The 20,049-nt window shown below is 47.5% G+C and overlaps 1 protein-coding gene across 1 annotated transcript in view; it reads left to right on the top strand.

Moving 5' to 3' along the window:
• LOC147109083 (exportin-1-like) overlaps window positions 1–20,049 on the top strand; it is an 87,018-nt gene that overhangs the window by 14,682 nt on the left and 52,287 nt on the right. Inside the window, exons 2-6 of the mRNA XM_086002673.1 lie at window positions 11,478–11,603; window positions 11,763–11,864; window positions 14,334–14,406; window positions 14,511–14,566; window positions 17,707–17,751. Of these exons, the coding sequence (XP_085858799.1) occupies window positions 11,484–11,603; window positions 11,763–11,864; window positions 14,334–14,406; window positions 14,511–14,566; window positions 17,707–17,751 (396 nt within the window). The 5' untranslated portion in view covers window positions 11,478–11,483. The remainder of the gene's footprint in view (window positions 1–11,477; window positions 11,604–11,762; window positions 11,865–14,333; window positions 14,407–14,510; window positions 14,567–17,706; window positions 17,752–20,049) is intronic.

Below are 20,049 nucleotides of genomic sequence, written 5' to 3'. Positions count from 1 at the left end.
CGCCGATCGCTACCCGCGCCCAGTTCACGGGGGCCTCGCTGTGCCGGCAGAGGCGCAAGTTAAGGTGGAGGTGCGGGGCGGCTGCCTGCCAGCACCTCTGCCCCCTGGTCCCCCCCCCCCCCCCCGCGGCATTGCCGGCTGTTTCCCGAGAGCCCGGCACTTCTCCTCGGTGCCGGGCTCTTTTGCCGGCACTCGCGATCGGGGTTCGTGCTGTTGCGGGCCCCTCCCCCTTAACAGTGGGAGGAAGGCCTGCAGTACCGCAGCCACACACTGCGGCACGTTGCGCTGCGATATTCAGTTTCAGCGCCCCAAGAGGGATGCGGAGCGCCTCGAGCCTCGCCCCGTCTCCCTCTAGGGGCACTTCAACTGAATTTCTGACGATCGCTACAGCTTCGAACGCTGCGCAAAAACCAGCGCCCAGGCGAACTTGGCGCCAGTTTGGCGCCTCAACCTAATTTCTAGGCCTTAATCTCCTACTGTCTTTTTTCCACCTCCCCATTCCATATTCTATCTGCCCCATTGTCTTCATTCTGTTGATATTTGAATCTTTTAATTCATTTTTACACAGTTCCTGGCACCCCCCCAGCTCCTCAGATTTAAAATTCTCATCCTCGTGTTTAAATCCCTCCATGGCTTCACCGCATCCTAATTCTATCAGCCCCTCCCAGCACTTCAGTTTCACCCACCCCTCTGTTCCTGTGCTCCCTTCCTTTTTCTCTACCGTTGGCAGCGATGCCTTCGCCCGCATAAGCCCCGTGCTGTGGAATCCCTTCCCTCGCCTCCTTCTAGGGTGTCGGCCGTGGCTCAGTGGGCAGCACTCTCTCGCCTCTGATTCAGATGGTTGTGGGTTCAAGTCCTCACTCCAGAGACTTGAGCACAAAATCTAGGCTGACGCTCCCAGTGCAGTACGGCGATGCCGTGAATGAGACGTTAAACCGAGGCCCCGTCTGCGCGTTCAAGTGGACGTAAAAGATCCCGCGGCCACTATTTTGAAGAAGACCAAGGGAGTTTATCCCCAGTGTTCTGGCAACTATTAATCCCTCAATCAACATCACTGAAACAGATGACCTGGTCATTATCACATTGCTGTCTGTGGGAGCTTGCTGTGCACAAATTGGTTGTCACGTTTCCTACATTACAACAGTGGCTACACTCCAAAAAGTACTTCATTGGTTGTAAAAACACTTTGGGACATCCGGTGGTCATGAAAGGCGTTAAATAAATGCAAGTCTTTCTTTTAAGGCTCTCTTTAGAACTCTTCTTCTTTGACCAAGCTTTTGGCCACCCACACTTTCCTCCTTGGCGGCAGCTTTTCCCCTTGCGCCTCCGGTGCCGCACCGTGGGACACTTTCCTACGTTGAAGGCGCTGTACGGATGGCGGCGGTGGCAGCTGTTGTTGCTGCCGCTAACTCTGTTCCTGTGGCACTGCAGTGACGTGACTGTGTTGTGGACGTGGTTGATTTGCAGGTGGGTAACCCGCTGCTGCTGCCGATGTCTGTTGAGACCCGCAGTAATGTTTGGTTGTGCCCTTCATTGCTGAATTACCCTAGATATGGGTTAACGGTCCACTCCACTACGGGGAAAAGAGCAGGATTGTATTAAATCGGTTCTGTTTCTCCCTCTGCCAAGATTTTGATTTTGGTGTCTCGCATCTTGCGATTGGAGTCTTCTTGGGGCAGTCCCTTGGAACCGAGGATAGAAACATAGAAGATAGGAGCAGGAGCAGGCCATTCGGCCCCTTGAGCCTGTTCCACCATTTAATGAGATCATGGCTGATCATCCAAATTCAGTACCCTGTCCCTGCTTTCTCCCCATATCCCTTGATCCCTTTAGCCTTAAGAAATATATCTAACTCCTTCTTGAATATATTTAATGAATTGGCTTCAACTGTCTTCTGTGGTAGAGAATTCCACAGGTTCACCACTCTCTGGGTGAAGACATTCCTCCTCATCTCAGTCCTAAATGGCTTACCCCTTATCCTTAGACTGTGACCCCTGGTTCTGGACTCCCCCGCCTTGCTTCCACACTAAAAATTAGTTCTCGGGTGACTGAGTCCAATGCGGGACAGGACCTACAGTCTCTGTCTCAGGTGGGGCAGACGGTGGTTGAAGGGGCGGGTGGGTGGGGTGCTTGGGTTGACGTGCACTGCTTGCGCTCGACTTCCGCTTGCTCCCAGCGAAGAGACTCGAGGTGTTCGGCGCCTTTCCGGCGGCTTCTCCTCCACTTTGTGCGGTCTTGGGCCAGGGATTCCCAGGTGTCGGTTGGGGATGTTGCACTTTTTCAAGGAAGCTTTGAGGCTGTCCTTGAAGCGTTTCCTCTGCCCACATGGGGCTCTCTTGCCCGTGTGGGAGCTCCGAGTGGAGCGCTTGTTTTCGGGAGTCTCGTATCGAGCATGCGGACGATGTGGCCCGTCCATCAGAGTATTGCATGCTCGACCGACGTCATGACCTGCAGGCGCAGCAGGTCGTGGCGGTAGTGTTTAGCGCCGCCGTAAAAAGACAGGTCAATTTCGCATTTATACTGCCGGGCGCCAAGTGGAATTCTTCTGCCGCGCAAGGAACTCCTGTGTGTTTGGTGGGCACAGAAATCCCCATCTAATGGTTTTGAAAAAAATGTTTTGGAAGCGCAGGTTGTGGGTGTCTCACTAAGTTGGCTTGGGATATCCAGGGGACATTTGATGCTGAACTGGAGTTATACTCCACGCGGTCCCAAACCTAAGCGGTGTGAGCAGCAAATCCAGGGCTTTCACACCACTTTGTTGCGCAGTTAGGTCTGGACTCAGCTCTGGATTTGTACTGTAGCTTTAGCCCCAGTTGGTCCCACCCACCTGCACTTTCCCGTTTTTCAAAGCTACTATTGTATCTGCTTCCACCACCCTTTCAGGCAGTGCATTCCAGCTCGTAGAACCATACAAGATAGGAGCAGGCGTAGGCCATTCGGCCCCTCGAGCCTGCTCCGCCATTCAATGAGATCATGGCTGATCATCCAAACTCGTAACTCGCTGCGTTAAAAAAACCAACTTCCCTTTCCCACTAGGTTCTTTTGCCAATTATCTTAAACCTGTGTCCTCTGGGTTGTCGACCTTCCTGCCAGTGGTAAGTGTTTCTCCCTATTTACTCTACTCTATCAAGACCCTTCATAATTTTGAACACCTCGATTTAAATCTCCCCTTAACCTTCTCTGCTCTAAGGAGGATAATCACAGCTTCTCTAGCCCCTCCACATAACTGAAGCCCCTCATCCCTGGTACCGTTCTGCCTCCTTTCCAAAACCTTGACAGCCTTCCTAAATTGTGGTGCCCAGAATTGAACACCATACTCCAGCTGAGGCCGAACCCAGTGATTTATAAAAGTTAAGCATAACCTTGCTTCTTTACTCCTATGCCTCTATTTATAAAGCCGATGATCCCATATGCTTTTTTTTAACCGCCTCATCAACTTGTTCTGCCACCTTCAAAGATTTGTGTATGTAAACCCCAAGGTGTCTCTGTACCTGCACCCCCTTTGAAATTGCACTATTTAGTTTATATAGCTGCATGTGGGTGAACTCAGTACAGACCAAGGATTGAAGTTGGGTTTTTTCCTGTATGATCCTGTACCACAATAGGTAATGCATCGAACCACCAGCACATTATGTACAATAGGAGGAACTTGTTTTAATTCTTCCCTCCCCGGCTTGGGGGTGGGAGTGGGAGGTGGTGAAATCGTGCCGTTGTCTTGTTTTGAGCGTGATGAGTGCCAAGAAAGTATATGGTATACATCAGTGCTACTGACTGACTTTTTTTTGATATGATCCATGCCTCAATTAGATCTTGCACGAGGACTACTCCGAGGAGTGCCACAGGGAGTGATGGGCACAAGTCTGTACCTGTAACTCCCCATGCACTGTGCATAAATTGTCACGTACGTAAAGGTGTGGGCTGTGGCTCAGCGGGCAGCACTCTCGCCCCCGAGTCAGAACGTCGTGGGACTCCAGGGACTTGAGCACAAAAAATCCAGGCCGACACTCCAGTGCAGTACTGAGGGAGTGCTGCACTGTCTGAGGTGCCCGCCTTTCAGATGAGATGTTAAACCGAGGCCCCGTCTTCCCTTTCAGGTGAGCGTTCAAGATCACGTGGTGCTATTTCGAGGAAAAGCAGGGGAGTTCTCCCCGGTGTCCTGGCCAACATTTATCTCTTAACCAACGTCACTAAAACAGATCATCTGGTTATTATTTCATTGTTCGTGGGACCTTGCTGTGTGCAAATTGACTGTTGTGTTTCCTACATTAGAATGCTAATAATGACACTTAAGCTATTTCATTGGCTGTAAAGCTGGTGAAAGGGGCTATATACGTACAAGTTCTTTCTGGAAGGGGGGAGAGAGAGAGAAAGAAAGACAACAATTATAAATGAATGCAGCAACAAGATGAACGAGTATTGATGATTGGGAACTTGCCGGATGGGAGAGGTGGTGAGGTGGCAGAGAGAGGAATTGCAAAGCCCTACAATTTAATTGATTAATTTGTGGCAGAATATTTTAAAAAACCTCACAAAGGGAGCTTTCATTGGCAATTTTGTACGTGTCAATCTTTAATTAGGCACGTGTTGCATCTTTTAAAAGGGAAAAATTTGGATCCGTGTTTATGCAGGGAGTTATGACCTGGAATGCACTGCCTGTGAAAGGGGGGTGGAAACAGATTCAGTAGTAACTTTCGAAAGGGAATTGGATATATACTGGAAAAGGAAAAAGATTTGCAGGGCTACGGGGAAAGGGCAGGGGAGTGGGACTAATTGGACAGCTCTACCTAAGACACGATGGGCCGAATGGCGGCCTCCTCCTGTGCTGCATCATTCTGTGAACAACTTTTCTTGCTTGTGAATTTGTGTCACTAAAATGCTCTGGGGAAACTCTGTTTTACGTGTTGCAAGTATTGGGCCCGAGACCTTTTTTTTTTCCCTTACTGTCTCAAATAGTTTAAAGACTGGTTAGATTTCATGTTGTGTATTGGAACTAATTTAATCCTTGTGTGTCTTTTTTTAATGTTGGTGTTTTTCTGCAGATTTTTTTTATGTGCGTGGAACCAGTTTAGTTTTATTCAATGTCACATTTGATTGGCCAGCATTGCCTTCATCAGCCTCGGGCTGGGGTGGAACAATATTGCTTTCAATCGAATCCTGCAAGAATGTTTTGTGTGTTTTTAAATGTGGCGTGATGGATCAAACAGAGAGAGAAAATTCTGGCAAACACTCAAGCCGGACAGGCAGCATCTGTGGAGAGAGAAACGAGAGTTGACGTTTCAGGTTCTGATCGACCTGAAATGTTAACTCCTGTTTCTCACGCTCTCTGTCTTTGTCTCTCTCCACAGATGCTGTCTGACCTGCTGAGAATTTCCCAGCATTTTTTTTTCCTACTTTTATTTCTGATTTCCAGTATTCACAGTATTTTGCTTTTTTGTGTTGAGTGGTGGGGGGGGCGTGGTCAGACTCTGTTGTGATGACTGTCTTGGCCGAATAGCCTCTTATTTGGTGGGCTTATGTTTGGGGGGGAAAAACGAGCACTTGGATAGGTGCCAGTGTCTGGAGGACTTGTATACCTGGATGAGATGCCATTGTCAAGGGAGGATTTTGTTTTTATACAGTATATACTCCCCGAAGAACGTTTTTTTAAAGGAAGATTTGTTCTGAAGTTGCTGCTGACTTTTCGATCGGTGAGATGCATGTTATGCATTTTCTGACTTCTTTTTTTATGAAGGGGTTTTTATTTTAGTTTTGAATGTGGGGCAAGTTCGTGCATGGCGAATAACTGGACTGCAACCTCCCTTCAGACAAATCCGTTTGTGGAAAAGGGTGTCTCTAGGCGTGCTTAGCTGCTGGCAGTTCTACACCGGTACTACTGGTTTGGAATCTGGGGCTGCTCCCAGAAATGTTGCTCCGCATTCCCGGCGCTATCCTGAACGTGCAGGAATGGTTCTGAATCGGCCAATGTCCAATGCAGTGGTCTGCTGGCTGTGTGAAAGACTCGTCAACGCTCCCAACTACTATTGATTGCACAGGTAGAATGATATTAGACCTGTGGGGAAAGATTGAACAGGCTTGGGGCTCTTTTCTCTCTAGAAAAAAGACTGAGGGGTGACCTGATGGAGGTCTTTAAGAATATGAAAGGGTTTGATAGGGTAGATGTAGAGAAGATCCACTTGCAGAGGAAGACCAGAACTAGGGGCCATAAAAATAAGAGAGCAAACCTAAGAAAAATGATCCACTTTGATTACCCATCGGGTGTTCAAACTGGGATGGGGCCCAGACAAGAGCCCGACATCGGGCTTCCTCCTACAGGGCTGACCAAACCAGACTCTGCCAATTAAGATTGTGACCAGGCGAGAGTAAAGACGATTTGAACACAACCAACAGCGGTTAATCAACACTGGTTACCCTGGATAGGAAAGTTGCCGCCATTCCAAGGGCTCGGGGGCCACGAGAAGATTCTCCAAGTTGGTGTCAAAAAGGACATTGAGGAGAAGCACCTCTAGAAACAGTCAGAGAGACTGCGCTATCTAAAAACTGTCCGCAATTTCACTACCAGAGCCCCATGTTGTGGGTATGGAACCTAGTAGTAGTAGTACCACCGATGGTTGGTTATTTGTTATCGTTGATGTGCTGCTTGTTATGATAATGCATGTCTATTATAATAAAGCTTCGTACACATCAGATGATGATTTAAAGGGCGATTAACCGTAACCTCACAACGATGACTCGGTTTCGCCTCTACCTTGGTGGTGGCTTCCATGGTGAGACCTGTGCTGGCCGCCCGTATTCACGAAAGATCTACCCGGTCCTCCCTAACACCCGAGTACCGCAGCCCTCCTTGGCCTGTGATGATTCGCTGGACATTGACACCGTGGACGAAATAGGCACTCGCTCAGTGGGACCTATCCCACGAGTGTACCCAAATAGCCACTAATAAATCCAATAGGGAATTCAGGAGAAACCTCTACCTAGAGAGTGGTTAGAGTGTGGAACTTGCTACCACAGGGAGTGGCTGAGGCAAATAGCACAGATGCATTTAAAGGGAAGCTAGATCAGCACATGAAGGAGAAAGGAATAGAAGGATATGTAGATGGGGTTAGATGAAGAGGGGTGGGAGGAGGCGCGTGTGGAGCATCAACACTGGCATGAACCTGTTGGGCCGAATGGCCTGTTTCTGTGCTGTAAATACTATGTCACGGAGAGACTGCTTCTTATTCTGCCACATCTGATACTGACCCCCCCATCCCATAAGAGTTGCTTCTCCCCCTGACTGAGGTTAGGTTATACTGGTCAAGGCCACTACAGATTTTTTTTTTCTTGTTCAACTGGCTGTTGATGTGAGCCTGGATAGTGAGTGTTGCTAGCCTGTTTGGCTGTGGAAGGCATCATAGCTGAGACTTCTAGAAATGCAGGGGATTAATTAGACGGCAGCCTGACCTGATCATTGTGGTTTTGGTTTTTCATTTATTCCTTACTGTGGGTAGCACGCCCTCCTCCTGAGTCAGAAGGTTGTGGATTCAAGTCCCACTCCAGTGACTTGAGCACAAAAATCTAGGCTGACATTCCAATGCAATACTGAGAGAGAGTGCTGCACTGTCGGAGGTGCCATCTTTCGGATGAGACGTTAAATCGAAGTCAAGTCTGCTCTCGGGTGGATGTAAAAGGTCCCATGGCGTTATTTCGAAGAAGAGCAGGAGAGCTATCCCCGGTGTCCTGGCCAATATTTATTCCTCGACCAGTATGACCAAAACAGATTATCTGGTCATTATCACATTGTGGGAGCTTGCTGTGTGCAAATTGGCTGCTGCATTTCCTACAACAGTTCAAAAGTACTTCATTGGCTGTAAAGCACTTTGGGGCGTCCTGAGGTCGTGAAAGGCGCTATAGAAATGCAAGTTTTTAAAAAATGAGCTGCGATCACAGTCGAGCTCCAATTGGCAGGTTTGGATGCAAATGCGTGGAAATAGTCAAGGATAAAGTTACGGAGCTAAAAAAGGAATGTATGATCCATACTTCTGTATAGTACATTGTAAAACTTTGAGGAGCAGAGGGACTGAAGAATTAGATATACAAATCTTTAAAAATGAGTGAGCGGGCTGATAAAGATGTTTGTTACAAGAATGCGGAGTAATAGGTTTTATAAATCGGGGCGTAGAATACAACAACCACTTACATTTATATACCGCCTTTAATGTAAAACGTCTCGAGGCGCTTCACGGGAGTGTTCGCAAACAAAATTTGACACTAAGTTACACGGGATATTAGGAAAGGTGTCAGAGGTAGGTTTTAAGCAATGTCTTAAAGGAGGTAGAGAGGCTTGGAGCCCAGGCAGCTGAAGGCACGGCCGCCAGTGGTGGCACGATTTAAAAATCGGGGATGCGCAAGAGGCCAGAATTAGAGGAGTGCAGAAATCTTGGAGGGGTGTAGGGCTGGAGGAGGTTGCAGAGACGGGAATCGGGATGAGAATTTTAAAATCGAGGCGTTGCCAGACTGGTGGTCAGTGTGCGCGCAGTGGTAATGGGTGAACGGCACTTGGTGCGAGTTAGGATACGGGCAGCAGAGTAATAGCAAAGAGGTAATGCTAAACCTATACAAATCATTGGTTAGGTGGCAGTCAGAATATTGCATCCAATTTTGGGCACTTGTTTTTACTTTTTAAGAATGATGTTGAGACTGTGGAGAGGGAGCCAAAGAGATTCACTATGATGATGATTTCAACAATGCAAGGCTTGAGTAATAGAAATTAGAGACACTTTTCCCCTCTTTCCACCCCCCTCCCCTATTAGTATGGGGAGGATAAATAAAGAAGCAATATAAGAGATGATCAAACGTGGAGTTCTGATGATGTAAGTTGAGTAGGGGAGGGGGGGGTGGTGGGATGGTACGCTGGTCAGAAACTAGAAGGTATAAATTTAAGATCATCACAAGACTGGAGTGGTAGGACTTTATTTTAATGTCGAGGGTTGTTGGGACATGGAACCCCCCCTGCCAGAAACAGTTGTGAAGGAGAATCCATAATGGCTTTTAAAAGGGAAGTGGATAAATATTTAAAAAATCAATTTAAAAGCTATGGGTGGGGGGAGAGCAGGAGGATGGGACTAAGTGGACAGTTCTTTGAGCGAGCTGGCAGAGACACGATGGATCGAATGGCCTCCTGAGCTGTAGAATTGTACGATTCGAATCACTCGGTTTGAAGTACGCTGCAGGAGAATTGTATTTATGCCAACATCTGATGACCTGCAAATCCCATTCAGTGATTAAACTCCCCAGTGAAATTCTCCTTTTGAATGGTACTTCATTTTTGCATTTGGAAGTACCTGTCTGATTAAAAAAAAATTTGCAATATCAACCATCAAATAAAGAGAGAGCCATTTCGGTAACATCAATGTTGTATGTTGCTCCCCCCCCCCCCCCCCCCCCCCCAATCTCTGAAAGAAGTGTGCAAGAGTAAGTTGCTCCTCAATTGGGGGTGGGGGGAATCGACCAGGGTCTGTCTTAACTGCATTGCTCTCAATCTCTTGAGGATCTGTGGGCGCTGGGTACCCTGCACTTCAGCTCCAGTCTGCAGCGTGTGGTGTGACTTATTTTTAAACAAATAGGCAGCGAAATGCAGCGGGCTTATAAAGTGGAAATGTAACGCAGAGGGTGGAATAAAGGAGTGGAACCATTTCAAGTTGGCATCTCCTTAGGTGACTCTTTTGTAAATTGTGCCTTTTAAAATATTCTGTAATGGCTGATGTTGGATTTCTGTGCGTACGGGCCTGAATTTGCGATCGGATGCCTCCAATCATCAAATTTTCTACGCGTTTACCTGGTGGTGCGGGGGATACGGAGGCTTCGCGATCCTGGGCCTCTCCCTGGTAGAAATGCCTGGAGGCCCACGTATCCCAGGGGTGCAGGCGGTTCGCAAGCGCCCCATGGATCACGTGGGTTGGCTCAACCAATGAAAGAAGGGGATCCCCATTCATACTTTTGATAGTTCTGTACGTACAGAATCCCCATAAGTATGAATGGGGATGACTTAAAAAATACATTTTTTTAAAAAAAACCATTACATACATAAAATTATTTAAAATGGCATTTAATTAAATATTTTTAACATTAAATTTTTTGAAAAAAATTGTTTTAAAGGGGCTGAAAATAAACTTACTTATTGGACAGGTTTTTTTTAATGTATAAATGAGTGATGACATTTTATTTTTCTATTTTTTTAAAACTCTTCATGCTGGTAAAAGCAGGCCTTACGCCGGCTTTTACCAGGCGTAAGAATTCCACGGCCTTTCAGCGGGCGGAAGTTGGGCAAATAGCGCAAATCTCCACCCCCGGGGGCCCTTTTCCCAGGGATGCGGAGGATCTGTTGAAGATTCTTGACGGATCGCAAGTTCCGGGTTTTCTCACATGCCTAAACCCAGAACTTGCGCACCTCGTGCGGTTCGCAAAATACGGCCCTACATGTCCAAAAAGCAGCAAAGTTTTGCCAGCTGATTGGCAAACCTAGGTCTCCGAGTTAGCTTTTTCAGTTCCTGATGGAACTCGGGATATGGGGGGAATGAGATGGTGGCTACATTTTAGTATTACATTAGAAGGACTCTGGCAAGCTGAAAGTAAGTGATTAATCCAACCCAGATTTGGTTTCGTTTTCTCTGTGCTCCCATTGTTTTGTTTTTCTTGGCTGCACCGCATGTTAGCTATCAATAATGTGTCGGCCTTGGCACAGTTGGTAGCACTCTCGCCTCTGAGTCCGAGATGGTTGTGGTTTCAAGCCCCACTCCAGATATTTGAGCACATAATCCAGGCTGACACTCCAGTGCAGTACTCGAGGAGCGCTGCACTGTCGGATGTTGGAAGAACCGAGGCCCCGTCTGCCCCCTCTGACGCATGTGAAAGACTCAATAGCACTATTTCGAAGAAGAGCAGGGGCGTTCTCCTTGGTGTTCTGGCCAGTATTTACCCCTCAACCGACTTCACTGAAACAGATGACCTGGTCATTATCGCATTGCTGCTTGTGGGGCCATGCTATATGTGCAAATGGGCTGCCTTGTTTCCCAACATGGGAGGAGACAACATAGGTCCATGTATCCCTGTCCTCAGCAGATGAGCATGGACATGCACTTTTCCAGCAGAGATCACTGGACAGCGATTTTTGAATCGAATTTGTTTCCCATGTTGGGCCTCCAGCCTCGGAAAACCAAGGCAAACTAGTCTCCCTTTCTCCCCGCCCCCTCCCTCCCGGAGGTCATGAAAGGTGCATTTCTATAGCGCTTTTCATGACCTTGAGACATCCCAAAGCACTTTTACAGCCAATGAAGTACTTTCGAAGTGTGGCCACTGTTGTAGTATAGTATCCCAACGTGAATCAATGCCTTTGGGAGAAGAAAGAATAAAATGTGGTGGTGGGACAGAGAGGAAAAGGAGAAATAACATCCTGTCGTTTTTTTTGCCCCATTGTCTGATCCATTTTTCCTCTGTTGCAGGACCCCATGCCAACAATTATGACAACCGACCACCCTGCACGTCAGCTTCTGGACTTCAATCAGAAGCTCGACATTAACCTGCTGGATAATGTTGTAAATTGCTTGTACCATGGGGAGGGCCCGCAGGTAAGAATAAAACCGCTGGCTGGCGATCTTTCTCTTGGCTCTATATAAATTTTATTTTTTTAAGCAATTTTATTCATGCTTTGCTTTTTAAAAGAAGTAAATGATGGTCTGTGAATAAATTATGGTCCCACTAAGTTCAGTGCTTTTCTGTTTTCCCAGCAACGGATGGCACAAGAGATATTAACCCATTTAAAAGAGCATCCAGATGCTTGGACCAGGGTAGACACCATTCTCGAATTTTCCCAGAATATGAACACAAAGGTAAGTAAGATGCCAAAAAGAAAATTCCTAACTGGTTACAAAAACAATCCGAAGGGGAAATAAAAGACAACCCATTATACAGGAAACTTTCTGGTATCCGGCACCGACGGGACCGAGCTGGTGCCGTTCGATCAAAACTGCTGTAGAAACCAGCGCTAATGTTAAAACATAGGGAGCTCAGAGCTCCGTGTGAAGCAACAAACCCTGTTGCTTAGCAACAGCTTCAAAACAGTCGGCGCAGCTTGCAAGCGTCTAGCTGAAGCTGTTGCTTAGCTACAGAGACGCAGAGCCAGGACTGGAGAAAAGAAGCAACAAAAAAGAAAAAAAATGATCTGAACCGACTCCTGAATTTTGCCGTTAGATAGAGCTTTCCGGACATTTAACCTCCGGATAAACGAAAGTTTCCTGTATATTTTTTTTGTGGAAATAGGGTAGCTTTCAGTAATGCTGTAAAGCGCCTCGCTGCTTTTGCAAGTGGCGTCTTCAGAAGAATGCAAAAAGGAAATACTGAGGTGAGCTGTTAAATAGCAGCCGAAAGTGGGGCTGCTGAAACGACCAACAGAGACAGCGGATTGCTTGATGATAAACCCTTGCACTGTAGCCAGTTAACTCCAATTAGGTAATGGCTATTATTAAAATCCAATTACAGCTGCTCGCTTTAATTAACTTTTTAGACATATTTACATGGAAATCTTGAGCGAGAGAGAGAGAAAAAATCTCCCTTCGAGGAACACAAGAACAAGAGGAAGCCATTCAGCCCCTTGAGCCTGTTCTGCCATTCAACAACAACTTGTATTTATATAGCACCTTTAACGTAGTAAAACGTCCCGAAGGCGCTGCGCAGGAGTATTTTAAGACAAAAAAAATTGACCCCAATCCACACAAGGATAAATTAGGGCAGGTGACCAAAACCTTGGTCAAAGAGGTAGGTTTTAAGGAGCGTCTTAAAGGAGGAAAGAGAGGTAGCGAGGCGGACAGGTTTAGGCAGGGAATTCCAGAGCTTGGGTTGAGTTAGATCGTGGCTGATCTGTATCTTAACTCCGTCTACCCTTGGTTCTATAACCCTTCATACCCTTGGCTAACAAAAATCCATCAATCTCAGTTTTGAAATTTTCAGTTGACCCCCAGCCTCAAGAGCGTTTTGGGGGAAAGTGTTCCAGAATTCCACCAAAGAAAGACTTGCCTTTCACAACCTCAGGATGTCCCAAAGTGCTTTACAGCCAATTAAGTACTTTTGAAGTGTAGTCAATGTTGTAATGTAGGAAACTACCCTTTGTGTGAAGAAGTGTTTCCTGAGATCACCCCTGAACGGCCTAGCTCTAATTTTAAGGTTATGTCGCCTTGTTCTGGACTCTCCCACCACAGGGAATAGTTTCTCTTTCTCTACCCTGTCAAACCCTTCAATCATCTAAAACATTTCAGTTAGATCACTCCTGATTCTTCTGTACTCGTGGATTTTCAGGTAACGACATAGAGTGGCCTGAAGGATGATTTGATCACTTCTCTCTCAGAATCTCGCACTCCTTCCCTGGGATCACTTGTCCAATCTTTTGGTAATCAAAGTGCTAAATGTCGAGATTCCAAGGTGCTGCTGGATAGGGAATGGTATGCTTTGGGACAGAAGAAGAAAATGACTAGTTGATGGTACAAGGTCCAGGGGGCACAGATTTAAGGTTTTGGGCAAGAGATGCAGGGGAGATGTGAGGAAAAACCTTTTTACGCAGCGAGTGGTGAGGACCTGGAACTCGCTGCCGACGGAAGTGGTGGAAGCGGAGACACTCAATGTTTTCAAGGGGAGACTGGATAGGCGCCTGAGGGGAAATAAACTTGCAGGGCTACGGGGATAAGAGCGGAGGAATGGGACTGACTGGATTGCTCTACAGAGAGCCGGCACGGTCTCGATGGGCCGAATGGCCTCCTTCTGTGCCGTTATGACTTCATGACTATAAAAGTGTTAGCAATCTTTACCTTGTAAACCAGAGTTCTGTATGTTGGCAGCTTAAAATGGCTGTCTGTATGGACAGCTACTGGTGGGATGAGTTGGTGTGGGGGTGGGGGGCGGGTAGGAGAAACATGGCGTTGACTGTTGATGAACCGTAATTATTTGGTATGCATGCCAGAAGTAACTGATGGTAGGATGCATTGATGACCAATTTCCAGACTATTGGGTTGGGGGGGGGGGCTTTCCCTGCCGCTCTCCACGTTGAGAGTTATCGATCTCCTTCTGAAATGTCGTATTTCTGTCTTGCCCCACCCCCAGTGGGCTGCTGCCCATTTACTGGCTGCTCAGTAGCACGGACTTGAGATGTGATGCACTATCCGCTGCATCATCTTGGCCAGAAACGATTCAGGGAGACCTCCAAACTTTGTTGGGGGAAGGGGGGTGGATCAGAAGTGGTACAGTTACGTTTTGCATTCTTCTATATTATTAAAACAGCACTGATGGTTTTTTAAATCTTTGTTTCTCAGTACTATGCCTTGCAGATACTGGAAAATGTGATCAAAACTCGTTGGAAAATACTTCCGAGAAATCAGTGTGAAGGTAAGTTGTACAGTTTTCCTACTGTCTCCAGTGTGTGTGTTTTAAAAAAAAATCAGACACTTTATTAATATTTCTAACTTTTCCCCCCACTTTCCCCCTTGCAGGAATAAAAAAGTATGTTGTTGGCTTAATTATTAAAACATCTTCAGAGACCTTGGAGGTAAAGTAAAAATTATGTACTTTGAATATCATTTCAATGTTTTTTCTTGTTCATGTCTGATCCTTAACCCTGGAGATTTTGGTTCCTTGGCTAATCCTTTGAATTCTCTCTCGTCGTTCCATTTTTTTTCTGTCTCTCCTTCCCCTATTCAATTCAATTCAATTTTTATTTGTCATATATATGCAGCAGATGTGTGTACTGCACAATGAAATGTTGATTTTTTACGAGTCCTCCCAACATTGGAATAAATATGGCATAGCGATGATAAAAATACTAATAGAAATACAGTAATAATAAATAAAACAGTAATAAATAATAAATTATTCGTTCATGAGTCTTATGGCCTGGGGGTAGAAGCTGTTTCGAAACCTGCTGGTATGAGACCGTATACTTTGGTATCTTTTACCGGATGGGAGCAGGGCGAAGAGCTTGTGGCTGGGGTGGCTCGTGTCTCTGATGATTCTCAGGGCCTTCCCCCGGCACCTCTCGGGGTAGATATCCTGCACAGCAGGCAGTTTAATTCCTATAGTATCTTGTGCAGCTTTCACCACCATCTGTAGAGCCTTGCGGTCTGTGGCGGTGCAGTTGCCATACCAGGTAGTGATGCAGCCGGACAGGATACTCTCGATGGTGCACCGGTAGAAGTTGGTGAGAATCTGGGGGGACATTCCAAATTTCCTCAGTCTCCTGAGGAAGAACAGGCGTTGGCATGCCTTCTTTCTTACGACGTCGATGTGATGGGACCACGTTAAGTCCTCCGTAATGAATACACCCAGGAATCTGAAGCTGCTGACCCCCTCCACCTCAGCCCCTTCGATGTAGATTGGGGTGTGTCCCTCCCCCTGCCACTTTAGTCCTATGCTTCCATGTGCGGCTTCAGGGGGTGGGTGACCCAACAGACGAAACTCGAACATAAGAAGTAGGAGTAGGCCATTTGGCCCCTCGAGCCTGCTCCGCCATTCAATAAGATCACGACTGATCTGATTTTGGCCTCAGCTCCACTTTCCTGCCCGTTCCCCATAACCCTTGACTCCCCTGTCACTCAAAAATCTGTCTATCTCCACCTTGAATATACTCTGACTCCGCCTCCACAGCTCTCTGGGGTAGCGAATTCCAAAGATTCACGACCCTCAGAAGAAATTCTTCCTCCGTCTCCATTTTAAATGGGTGACCCCTTATTCTGAAACTATGCCCCCTAGTTCTAGATTTCCCCATGAGGGGAAACACCCTCCCTGCATCTACCCTGCCGAACCCCCCTCAGAATCTTATATTTCAATAAGATCACCTCTCATCTAAACTCCAATAAGTATAGGCCCAACCTTTCCTCATAAGACAACCCCTTCATCTCCGGAATCACCCGAGTGAACCTTCTCTGAACTGCCTCCAAAGCAAATATATCCTTTCTTAAATATGGAGACCAAAACTGTACGCAGTACTCTAGGTGTGGTCTTGCCAGCGCCCTGTAGCAGTTGTATCAAGACTTCCCCACTTTTATAACTCCAACCCCCTTGCAATAAAGGCCAACATTCCATTTGCCTCCCTGCTTGCTAACTTTCAGGGGGAAAAATTCAGTTGTTGGCGCCTTAAGAGGGCGCTAAGTGGGGCGCAAACCAACTAGCGCCCGGGTGCGGCACTGCCCACGCCTCCGCAAAATTCGGCGGGAGGTTAGTGGTGGCGCTAACCGGTTGCGCTGCTGGCGATGACGTCATTGGTGTGCGCAGCGCCCCGCTCACGCCCCGGCCGCGATCTTCGGGAGCGCCCCCTGATTTACCGACAGACGTTATGTCCAACAGGGTCAGGGGGGCGTACCTGCGGCCGGGGAGGCACAATTTAAAGGCGAGGTGCGGGGCGGCCATTTTTGTTGCTGGCTGCCTGCCTGCGATCCCGTCCCCGGCCTCCTGAACCCCCCCCCCCCCCCCCCCCCCCCGGAGTGCCGGCTGCACTCCAAGAGCCCGGCACTTCTCGAGTGCCGGGCTCTTTTGCCTGCATTCCCAATCCCCGTGCGCCCAGCTGGGCCCCAGGCCGCGCTGCACAAGGCCCCTCCCCTTTAAGAAGGGGAGGAAGGCCTGCAATACCGTGGCGCGACGTGTCGCAGCGCATGGCGCTGCAACACGTAGCGCTGTGATATTCACTCGCAGCGCCCCAAGAGGGATGCGGGGCGCCGCCAGTAGCATCCCGCTTCCCTCTTGGGGCGCAACCACTCCATGTCCGGCGTGGGGGCGCTAATTTTTCCAGGTTTAGTGTCCCGGCGAAGTTAGCAACTCAATTGGGGCGCTACTCAATTTTTAGCCCTCTGTTTCATGGACGAGGATCCCTCGACCGCAGCATTCTATAGTCTCTCTCCATTTAAATAATAATTTGGTTTTTTATTCTTCTTACCCATCTAATGAAACTGCAGGAATGAATGTCAGTCGGAGGGAGGAAAGGGAGGTTTTCATTGCTTTCACAAAATACGGGTTTTAAATATTGCGCGCAGAGCAGGCTGATTGACTGGGGTGGGGGCGGGGGGGTGACATCATAGTCGAGTCGGACCCTGTCCTTGGTTGGCATTCACACTTATGTGGCAATTTGGGGCAAGAACGCTGACTTTATTTTTTCCCCTTTAACCCACGGAGAAATTTCACCCACGTGTGATTATTTTTTTTCTAGAATGTTTTTTAAAAACAGAATGATTCATTCACGGGATGCGGGCATCTCTGGCAAGGCTGGTATTTATTGTACGCCCCTAATTGCCCCCGAGAAGGTGGCGGTGAGCCGCCGCCTTGAACCGCTGCAGTCCCGTGCGGTGAAGACACTCCCGCAGTAGTGTTGGGGAGGGAGTGCCAGGATTTTGACCCAGCGACGACGAAGGAATGGTGATATATTTCCAAGTCAGGATGGTGTGTGTAACTTGGAGGTGGCGGCGTTCCCATGCGCCTGCTGCCCTTGTCCTTCTAGGTGGAAGAGGTCGCGGGTTTGGGAGGTGCTGCCGAAGAAGCCTTGGCGAGTTGCTGCAGTGCATCTTGTAGATGGTACACACTGCAGCCACGGTACGTCGGTGGTGGAGGGAGTGAATGTCCATGTTAATTTAAAAATGAATGTTGAGGCTAAATAACTTCATTTTCAGGTTTTAATTAACATGTTTTTGTCTTTTCTTCTAGAAAGATAAAGTTTATCTTGGAAAACTGAATATGATTCTTGTCCAGGTTGGTAAAAGTTTGATGATGCAAACTTTTTTTAAAAAGTCTCTCTTTCTGAACAGTGTGTAAGCTCGTTGTAAATCTTGAAATGGTAATTAAGTCGACCCTTTGGTTTGAGATATTGCTGCGGTATGTTTTACCTTCTGGTCAGGGCTAACTGGTTTCTCTTTGACCCACCTGGGCGATGTACCTGGGACTGAGCGGGGTCTGTCTTGATCAGCTGCCCGGACATGTGCAAACGCAGCGCGGTGTGGATACTTCCTGCAACCACGTTCTTCCTGCCTTGCTCCCACCTTGGGAAGAAGCTTGGTTTCCATTTAGCGTTTGGTCTCCCGGTTACTGTTCTCCCTGTGGAGGGACGATGGGGAGATTGAATCCTCTGTCCCTACATCCAGGGTGCCACTGACGCTGTACTTTTTATTTAAAAAAAAAAAAAAAAATTTTAAACATAAAAACGTGAGTTGGTCATGGCACTCTCCAGTATGAAAACTTGAGCCATAACCAGGAAATCCCAGATTTGATGCCTGGTCTGTATCAGTTTCAAGTGGTATCGGCCGTGATGGGGATGTAAATGCAACAATTTAGCTGGGCTTACAAGGGGTAAATAGCCAGAGATCCCACTCCTCACGGTTGTACAGAGACCCTTGCTGTGGAAAGTAGACCCAAGCTTGGCTATGGTGCTCACAACACGGTGGAATAGCTGTCTAGGGAAATACGTGAAGAATGGCCACATGGGCGACATAATGTAGAACATAAGAAATAGGAGCAGGAGTAGGTCATTCGGCCCCTCGAGCCTGCTCCGCCATTCGATAAGATCATGGCTGATCTGATATTGGCCTCAACTCCACTTTCCCGCCCGTAGGGGACAGCTCGTGCCTGTGGCACTGGACCTCAACGTGATTCACTATCTTCAAGAGATGAAGGGAGAAAATTGGAAGCAGGGTGGGGCAGAAGAGGGAATTGGAAAGTGAGACTTTTATACTCTCCATAAAGAAAGGAGTCGTGTTGTATGCAGAAGTGTCCGATGACCGTTTGGCAACTCTACTCATAAGCCAGTTTAAGTACGGATTTTAAAGGCAGGTTCTCGTTTGTATGTCTGACTTCTCTCTCCGATCGCTAACCACCGCTATGTGTTTGCTATGCCGATCTGGTGAGAGCAGGTTCAGGCTGGGCTGCGATAGCACTCACGGTCGAATGACGCTCAGATGTCTCTGTGCTCACACACGGTAAAGAGGCACTTGGGTGAGGTATTGCAGGGAGGCTGCTACTGGTGGAACGACATCCCAGCGAGGCCTCAGCACCTTTTTAAAAAGGGGGGGTGGGGGGAGAGAAAGAGGGGCAACTTGGTATTCTCATTTTGAATCCCGATGGCATATTTTAAGTGGTGTATGACCTTGTTGGTGATGGGAACAGGATTTGCTCATTTTCTTTTATATATAATTCTTATTTTTAAGGAATCCAGCTTGACAGTACAAAATTTTCTGCGTTTTCTTTTATAAATTTCAGAAACTGCAGCTGTAAAAGGCAAGCAATTGCCGGCTGGCAACAGTGTTTCAGGTTAAGTCTGGTAAGAGAGAATAAGAACAAGCTGATTCTTTCCACAGGCCATATCCAACCTTCCTCACTGTCGACTCCGCTATTTGATCTCCTCCTGAGGCGAAGTTCTGCAAAAAAAATTCTTCCTCAGATTTCCCCTTCCCCCGCCCCCGAAGATAACCGAGCAAAACTCTGGAATATCAATCCATGTACAGCCTCCACTGTCCACTCCTGGCTGAAAGTTTTCCTCCGATAACAATTTTTTGGGAGGAGCAGCACAGCGACCGTTTGTGTTCAATAACCTACAGGTCACTTCTGAACCAGATGCTTTCTTTTCCGAGCAGTTGCTCGATACGCAGTGTTGTTTTTACTCGGGGCGTCTGTTCCACATAATCGCTGCTCTTGGAGGGGTGGGGAGGGGCGGTGGAGGGGAGGGTTGCTGGGTAGAAGCAACGTTCCTCCTGAGCTCTAGTTGGTCCGCTGCAGTTTCTTGAGCTGGATTTGGACCGAGTACCAAGTTGCACCAGAAGGTTGTCTCCTGCTTTATTTGCTGGTTTAGATCCTGTGGGGGAGTGCTTGGGTTTCCCAAATGAGGAGGGTGAAAGGGTGACCTGTTCTTGTTGGTAAACCAGTGCAGTTAAAGTCTATTGTTTATTTTTCCCTCCCTGTCATCGTCAAATGCTGACATTTGAAGTGGATTCAGACCTGCCTGTGGGTTTGCGAGTCTGGACCCACATCATAACCATTTTGTGACGGGTCCGATTAATA

Source organism: Somniosus microcephalus, chromosome 12 (genome assembly GCF_052327205.1).
Source record: "Somniosus microcephalus isolate GS21.2 chromosome 12, FLI_Smic_1.0, whole genome shotgun sequence".
Lineage (NCBI taxonomy): Eukaryota > Metazoa > Chordata > Chondrichthyes > Squaliformes > Somniosidae > Somniosus > Somniosus microcephalus.
The sequence above is the reverse complement of the archived record's forward strand: the minus strand, read 5'-3'. Positions and strand labels throughout refer to the sequence as shown.